Genomic DNA, 9,004 nt, shown 5'->3' on the forward strand with positions numbered 1-9,004 from the left:
ATCCATTCACACACTCTATTTGTGTCCAGTTGGTGTAACTGTCCATGTCAAAGAGACAGAACAAATTATAGAGACATTCCATAAAAAAGAAATCCGAACATGGCCCCTGGTCTAAATAAACACACTCACGTTAATTTATGTTATAAAACAGACGAGGTGAAGTCATGTCCATCACGTCGCACCCTGAGGAGATCTACGGATCATTCTGGAAAGAAATGAAATGACAACGATGAATACATATATTTATTGACATAAAATGTATTTATACAATATCTAATTCTAATAACAAACAAATATAGCTGCAACTTGTTTTAATGGAAATTAATCCGCACATATCTTCAAATTCAAATGTGGTGCAAAAGCATAAAAAATGTGATTAAAAAAAGTGAACAATTTTTTGTCGTCAGATCTCAGGTTCCCACCAATAACTCTAAGCAAAAATATATAAGAAACAAATATGAATAAAAAATGTAAACTTAAATAAAGTATACAAATATATATAACATTTATATATAACACTATTAGGGCAAAACATTCCAAAAACCCTAAATAATAACATAACATTAAAGGTCACATATTATACAAAATCCACGTTTTCACATCTTTTCTACATCAACATGTCTCCTCTGTGTGACGAGATTCTGACAGTTTCAGGAAAAAAAGATTCTCTCTCTTTTTGTCCTGATCCATTTATATAAAAACCTGTCTGAAAATGAGCTGATCAGATTTTGGATACTTTATGATGTCATAACGATTTATTGGCTTGTGTAACCATTAGCCAATGACCAACCGAGGTGATTTAATGAATCATCAGCTCTTCAAACAAACTAGTATGATTTTTTTTTGTGTGATTCAAGTGTGATTCACATGAGGGGATTGGGCACATAAGGGGGGGGGGAACACATCTAGAGTATGTGTGGGTGTTTTTTGTGTCTGATCCGGATGGTTACTAATTCCTTTTCTTTATGGCGGTAATTTTTGACTGGGAACACCATGGGTGTTACAAAGTTGACTAAATCATCCAAAATTCAATGAAAGTGGTGGTAAGCAATTTTATATGTTCAAATGTCTACTGTGAAGGATATCATAAAGCCTTAATTTTTTTTTTTTTTTTTTTTTTTTTTTTTTTTTTTTTTTTTTTTTTTTTTTTTTTTTTTTAAATTGTACATACCTCCAGTGCCTGAAAATATATTTACGTCATCTCTTGTGTTGTTTGTTTACACATGTTAACGGTTTCTTCTGGTGGACACAAACATAGAAAAGATCAACAGAAATAATGAAACTAATTAAAATATTTTCCAGAAGCAGGACATGTTGTGATGATTATCATACAATACAAACAGTAGATATGGTTATCTGCTGAGAATCAAACAGAACACGTGAGTATTTTCTTAATACTTAATAACACAATTAATTATTCAACCTACATGATACATAGCCATTGGGCTCACACTGTGTGTGTGTGTGTGTGTGTGTGTGTGTGTGTGTGTGTGTGTGTGTGTGTGTTTGTATGTGTGTGTGTGACACTGATGATCCACACTCATGTCAATTCTGTGCACTTGATTTGACTAGATATATCTTACATTATATTTTCCAACAAACAATTTTTCTTGTTAGTAAATCTGCCTGTGTTTTCCATTTGTTTCTATATGTAAAAGGTCTCAATCTTTCACACACATATTTGCATATACAATCTATACCTCTCAAATAACTATACACTATGTATTTGAAAATAAAACACCAGTGACCCCCAGAGGCCATGTGGCTCCTCACACGTTGGACCAACAACACATTTAAAGCTCTGAATAACAAGGCTGGAACTTACTTTGTGCTCTGGACATCTAGTAGAGAAGTTATCCTCGTTTAAGACACAGCCTGGAAATAAAAAAACACAGATAGAGAAAATAAGCTTACATATCCTTAAAGATTTTCCCATGAGACAGAGAGAATGAGAGCGAAAAGCTTTCAACATTTCACAGCCAGAGTTCAGAGGGAGCAGAAGGTAAACGGCGAGATACAAAAATAAAAAAAGAGTTTACTTTTGAACATTCAACATTTACCGTTTATAAAAAATATATATATTTTGGAATACATAAAAGAATACAAAATTAAATATACATTTGGGAAATAAAATGATTAATAAACAAAAATATAAATTTGAAAAAAAAAGTGGGAAAATATAGTAAAAGATACAACTGGATATATAAGACAAATACAAAATATAATTATAAACATTTTCTTTTTTACATATACTTCTTTATATTTTTATTAAAAATAATTAATAATAATTAATCTATTTATATACTATTATTTCTATTTATAAATTACATTATTTGTACAATATATATATTTTTTATTATTGTATTTAATTGTATTTTTTTTATTTTTCCCAATTGCTTTTTTAGTATTCCTTCAGGGCCAAACTGTCTAGCAACCGGCTTTACTTATTTATTATTTTATTTATCACTCTTTATTTTGTCCTTACAAATGAATTCTTCTCCATAGACTTTTATGATACCACATGATCATGTGCCATTTTACAAACAGTACACATATTGAGGGTGCATTCTTTCCCTGACATTTCATACTGTACCTGATTGAATGGCACATGAGTAGTGATAACTTCTATGACAGCCCCTTCTGGAAACATCCCATAATTGCACCTGTTTGTTGGCACGCTGAACATTTCTGAAAAGAAAAATTACACAGTGAGACACAGACTTATTGATATTAAAAGCATGAAACAAATAGTCAGTTGTTTTTTTAATATGTTAGTGTGCCGCTCACTGTTTCCTGTGCGAGCTGGGCAGCCTCCTCCAGCCCGTACAGCTTCCCCCCCACCAGGAAGACCCCGGTGGACCAGATGCCGCAGTCCCCGTGGATCCAGCCCTCGTCCACACGGAGAGGCACCTTTGGGAGGAGGTGCAACAATTAACATCTTCATTAAGTTGAAATAAAGAGGTAAATACCTCCACAATCTAGAAAGTTTAGAGTAAAAATTAGGCTTAAAGATGTATCAAGACTGAATTTATGACAGCTTAGGGGGTACAAAGCCATTACAGGAAACAATCTGAAATGCATCGTGTGCTATTTGTTTTAAAGGGGCCCTTTTTTTAGGTTCACATTTGTATTTTGTGTCTACTGTGACATGTTTACATGCTTCTTTTTTCAAAAAGCTCTTTATTTTTATCATACTGCCTGTGCTGCAGCACCTCTTATCACCCTCTGTCTGAAACCAGAGCCCAGTCTGCTCTGATTGGTTAGCTGGCCGGCTCTGTTGTGATTGATCAACTGCCTAGAAATGTGCCGACACTTAGCCTATCACGTACAATGTGATGAAATGCAATTGTTTAATAGTGATGTTACTATGTTCCTGAAGTAAACAAAGGAGTCCAATGGAGGCGTTTCAGGCAGCGGGGGAGTGTGTGGGAGAGAAAGTCCCTCTGGAGGGAACTTTGGCAGATCATTTACATGCAGAACAACCTATTAAATATGTAGGGAAAACCCCCAAAAGCATAATAGGGCACCTTTAATGAAGAATGCTAAGCAATATATCTTTAAACCAAATATCTCTGTGGTCTCGACCCAAAAACAAGACATTTAAAGCGATCACTTTTGAATTTGAAAAAATAGAATGGATATTTTATACACAAGTATTATTTAAAAAATATCTATTCAATATTCAGCATAACAATAACAACCATTATCATTATTTGCGGCCCCACCTTTGGGAGAGAGTGGTTGTCACCCTCAAGCAGACTTTTGACGCCATGGCAGTCATTATCTGAGGAGTTCACTGAGCTTCTGCTGGCGTTTGATTGTCCCTCCTCTTTCTGCTCAGTCTTGCACAGCAGAGAGGGGCCGGTGGGGTGATACGGGCCGTGGAGGTCCCCCAGGCCCGTGGCGTTGGCCGTCTGACCGCACAGGCAGCAAAGTAGAGCTACCTCACCCCCGCTCTCTGAGCCAGAGCGCCCCAGCTGGAAACAGGAAGTGTGGGGAACAAACCCGGACAGAGAGGAGGCTTTCTGCTGCTGCCCCCTCCTCACCGTCGCCTCCTCTTCTGGATAGTTAACAACAGTGCAGGCCCTCTTCTGCACGTGAACAAAGGGGCAAAAATTCCCCGATGTCTTTTTCAGTTTTTTCTCTTTTAAGTTTGCATATTTGAGCTTTATTTCTGGCTCTCTGGGAGAAAACAGAGAACAAGGTCCAGTTGGCCGCGAGCGCACTTTTTTCTTCCGTCGTGCCACTGTTTGTTTGATTTTTTTACTTTCATGCTGCTCTGTAGCACTTGTGCTTTTTTGTGTCTCTTTAGTTCTTGTTTTTTTTGTTTTACAAATGGCGGGAGGCTTCTTTAGTTTACAATTGATGGCTTTGCAGCGAGGCTGCTGCTCCCTCTGCGGTGACTTCCTTTCTGTCTGAGAGGCCGCATCAGACTCCTCTGAGCTGCTGCTCACTCTTTGGGACACATGTTCTTGCAAGGCCGACTCCTCTGTGTCCGAGCTGGTAAACCTTGCCTCGTACTCCATCATGTCGTCAAAGTCACAGCTTTCGTTATAAATGCCCACCACGTTATTTTTAGCTTGCCTCCTTAAACTGTACCTGGACAAGCTGCGTGGCGACTCGCTGCAGACGTTTTGAAATATTTCAGACACAGATTTCCTGATTCTAGTGCTGCGTCGGATTCTTCTAGGCTGAGCTTTTTCATCCTCACTCTGAGGAGGAGTTTCTCTCGCTAGACTTTTCTTACAAGAAACGGTTTTCTTGTTTTTGCTAGTGACAGAAACTTCAATGATGTCACTGTCGTCGCTTGAAATATCTACCAGGGATTCAGCAGGGTGTGTGTACACAGTGTTCAGGTCTGACAGAAGCACGACAGGCCGGGCGTGATGTATCGGGATGTCCACGGAGCTGTCTGAGGACTCCTCTGAGTCCGAGCTGTCGGGACTAGGCGAGCTCAGAGGCTGAGGTAGGTGATAGCAGCCTCGCTCTTCTTCCAGCGAGGACACCTCCGGGGACCGAGGCTCCACGATGTGCCTCATGCTGTCCTGGAGGTACGAGCTGCATAAGAGCGGCTCCTTAGTGGACGAAACGAGGAAAATAACATCAGAGCCGCTGTCGCTCTCCTCTCCGCCGCTGCTTTCAGGAACTGAGAAACCTGCATGCCACAGGTTGCCGTTAGGGTACAGCCCAGGAGCTAGTGTTGAGTTCCTATAGTTACTCAACGCCTCGGGGCTCTGCTCCATGTTTCTGCAGTGGAGACCGGGCTGAGAGTTGTAGGAGGACGAGGCTCTGGATCTGTACGGGGAGCTGATCTCGGGGCTGCAGCTCGGCAGCCGTCGGTGGTACCACTCAGGCTTCTTCCCCAGGTCCATGGCTTCAGTGTGGCCGCGGCTCAGGGGGTGGACCGAGAAGCCCTTTGACAGGTCCATAGCCATGAGAGAAGGGTCCTGTGGGGACACCTCCATCACTGCAACACATAGACATTTCAATTAGAGGGATTCACTTATTTTTATTCCGACTACTTTAACCAGAAAGGCCCCATTGGGATACATACAACCTCTTCTGACAGTCCTGGTGAAGATGGGCTGCAAACATAGTACACATTAAAAAGTACAAATTGGGAGTTGACATCACATTTAAAGTAATTTTTAAAGATTGCAACAGAGGGTAATAATTATGAATCACATGACATGGAAACTACTGGAAATATTTAATAATTTTCAATAAATAAAAAGAGATACAAAAATAAATAATAATCCAATAATAACAGATGTGTCTTTTTTGTCTTCTTTTGTCATCATACAGCAGGGGTGGCCAACCCGCGGCTCTCGAGCCGCATGCGGCTCTTTGCCTAGTTTCATGCGGCTCTTGAGTTCATATAGAATTGTATATGTGTGAGTTTGGGGGAGAGACACTGACTCCTGACTAGTGTTGCACGGTGTACCGATACTTGAAAAGTATACCGCGATACCCTGCCGTTAAAAACGTTACGATTCCTCCGTTTCATTAGTATCGGTACTTTAAGAATGATGGGGGAAAGTACTCCGGTGAGAAAGCGCCGTTTTAATAAGAGCCGTGTGTGTTCAGCGCTCTGCTTCCAATCCCTGCACTGCAGCCGTGCCTGAAGTCCCGCCCCTCTCAAGCACGCTCTAAGTCCCTCCCCTCTCTCGTGCACGCGCTAGCTGCCAGAGCATGTGAGAAAACGAGAAGCATGGTTGCAAGTGGGAGTGCAACTGCCGCTGCGCCTCGGCTTGTTGACAAAAAAGACGCCAGAAGCGAAATTTGATGTATTTTAGCTATATATCTGAAAGTGAGGGCAAGCCTACGGACACCACGAGGCCTGTCTGTAAGAACTGTATTAATTTTATTTAATAGGAATTCTTGTCATTTATTTTTATTTATTGTTCTCATTGTTTAAAAGTGTGTGTTATGGTTATGGTTCTGGTGTGAAATAAAGCACAATAATTACATTTAAGACTGTTTCCCTTTTTTTAAGAAAAGTATCGAAAAGAATCGGAATCGCAATTCTTGACTTGGTATCGGTATCGAAACCAAAATGTTGGTATCGTGACAACACTACTCTTGACTGTTAAACCTGATATTTAGTAGGTCTGTTAAGTATTGAATGCTGATCCTTCTGACGTAAATTTGGCCAGTCAAAGTTGTTTGGGCTCGGATAAAATCACTCCGTTACTTTCGTCCCGTGTTACTTTTGTCCCGGCTCTCCCTACGTGTGTATGTGTGGTGTCAGTATGAGAGGATGACAGCGCGTCTAATTTTGATGTGGCCCAAGAGCCAATCACAATAATACCTGCGATGCAGAGAACCAATCACCTTTGAGGGGGGGAAAACCTTTCGTTGATTAAACACTATCCAGTGTTTCCCCTACCATTGTCTTGGAGGGGCGCTGCGCTCCGCCAACGGAGCCCCGCGCCCCCCCTGAAATTCAAGGTGTTTAAAAAATATATATATATAATTTTTTTTAATATATATATAGCACGAAATTGCAAATAATCTATAACTACTGTCAATTTTCACATTGAACATGTGCTCTTTTATTAAATAAACTAAACGCTTTCATTTTAAGTTGTGAGTTTAGTGTTTTTGACCCTAAGAAACACTGATGCATTAGTCAATAACAATAATCCACAGCTCCTCTTTCTGCTCCAGAGGATTTAAAAAATATATATCCCAATGCCACAAAAATGCATCAGTGACGTGGTTGAAATCTTGTCTCCAGAAAACAAAAAACTGAAACAAGGGGTATCAGTGACTGTGTGTTTGATGTGGCTCTTAACCTCTGACTGGTTGGCCACCCCTGTCATACAGTATCAGGTAAGGTTTTCGAGTAAATGGGTCTGATGATACAGAAGCTATTGGAAATAAATGACACCTTTCATCAACAAATGCTGAATTTATGTTACATTTTCATTGTTGCGATTTAGACAGCTGACTCTTCTTATTGACATATTTATACTTTTAGCGTTTTTACAAATAATAGCAAGTTGGCATGGAGGTGTTGAAATTAACATTGTTCTTTTGGTCATTTAAATGGTAATTTATTGATGGTCCCTAAACCCTCTTGTCTGTCGAATATCCAACCCCAAACTAACTTCACTGCAGTTGTGTTCAATAACACTGTGCACGTTAACCAGAAAAAACATTCCACGACAAATAACTGGTATGTCGCTACAGCCACCTATTTAAACAAGTATTTGTAATATTTATTTTCATCTGTGAGTTGAAATCCTCATTAAAGTGGAAACAAAAGTGATTAGAATGGTTTCTAGGTTTATGTTTAAAAAAGGTACGACACAACTATAACAAACCAGGATATATGTTATGTAACATGTTTGAAATAACTATTTCAACCTTGCTCTAAAATTAGTAATTGTAAGGTAAAATCCCCTTTTCTAATGTGTTTATGTTTCCGGACCTGTATTTAACTGAGCTTTAACATGACATGTTAACAGGTAGGCCCACCCATGAGTAATGTAATAATAGGTAACCTGCCTGTAACATTACATGATGTAATGTAGATTTAACCCACAATAAGTGTACAAAAATAAATGTTATTCAGAGTATAACTGTTGATGGTCTTACCCTCGAGGTGGCAGCAGTTTGACCCCGGTCCTGACACAGCGGGCTTTGGGAGGACAACTCCCCAGCAAACAGGTCGTGTATGTGGGATTAGCTAACACACCTCTCCGGGCCCGTCATCATCAGGACTGGAAGTAAACAAGAAGCAGCGACTTCATGCTAGCTGCCTAGCTAACGTTAACCCGCTAAAGCTCATCAAAACGTAGGCAACACTCGACGCGGTAAAAACGAGATTACCATTGTCGTTAAATAATCGCTGTCAGGCAGTTAAAGCCCTCTCGCTAATGTTGGTATTTTAAAGTTGTCATCAGGGAGACCATCTTCCTTCAGACTCAAGACACCTGAAGGAACCAGGGTGAAACCGGAAAGGAGCGTGCAATTTCAGAGTAAAAGCTTCATGATACCCATCAATGTTATAATTTATCCAAAATAATCAACATAACAATTAGCTTTGAGACAGGGATTTAATTGAGAGAATTATTTAATGTGTAGGAATAATACATTCATTGTTTTGCTTTGAATATCTCAATTTCAAAGAGTTAACACAACAAAATACATAGAGAACACTGGTCAATATAAAAAAAATGCGTTTTATTTGATCCTTATCTTGTTCCTATTCAAATGTTACGCTCATTGTTTATTTTACGTAATACATAGTTTTTTGTACCCCCTGTAGTGATCACTGGTTGACATAATTCACCACGGAACTGTGGGGTAGGGTATTGTTTCCGCACGGGCACATGTGGTGCTCTCTATATACAGTTGCAAGAAAAAGTATGTGAAGTTGAACCCTTTGGAATTACCTGGATTTCTGCATAAGTTGGTCATAAAATGGAGGAAGCCACTGCTTAGCCTCATCCCAATACCCCTCCTCGATTCCTCCTTTCCCTCACTCGCGTCCCTT

The 9,004-nt window shown here is 39.7% G+C and overlaps 1 protein-coding gene across 6 annotated transcripts in view; it reads right to left on the reverse strand.

Annotated features, from left to right (window-relative positions):
* The window catches only part of LOC307015508 (uncharacterized protein), a 19,992-nt gene extending 11,527 nt beyond the window's left edge, over positions 1-8,465 (reverse strand). For 2 of the 6 annotated variants that reach the window (XR_013801558.1, XR_013801559.1), the window contains exons 1-7: positions 8,104-8,465; positions 3,726-5,467; positions 2,788-2,910; positions 2,664-2,688; positions 1,826-1,875; positions 1,172-1,239; positions 130-205 (exon numbers count right to left, since the gene is read on the reverse strand). Coding sequence is in view for 2 of the 6 variants with exons in the window: in XM_079644163.1 (XP_079500289.1) it covers positions 1,198-1,239; positions 1,826-1,875; positions 2,664-2,688; positions 2,788-2,910; positions 3,726-5,465 (1,980 nt within the window). In the remaining 4 variants the exon portion in view is untranslated. Of the gene's footprint in view, positions 1-6; positions 206-1,171; positions 1,876-2,593; positions 2,689-2,787; positions 2,911-3,725; positions 5,468-8,103 lie in introns of those variants that run through there. The other 4 variants (XR_013801560.1, XR_013801561.1, XM_079644163.1 and 1 more) reach the window with 3 other exon arrangements.
* Between the last annotated feature and the right edge of the window lie 539 nt (positions 8,466-9,004).

The sequence above is a fragment of the Notothenia rossii genome, assembly GCF_949606895.1.
Source record: "Notothenia rossii genome assembly, chromosome: 8".
Lineage (NCBI taxonomy): Eukaryota > Metazoa > Chordata > Actinopteri > Perciformes > Nototheniidae > Notothenia > Notothenia rossii.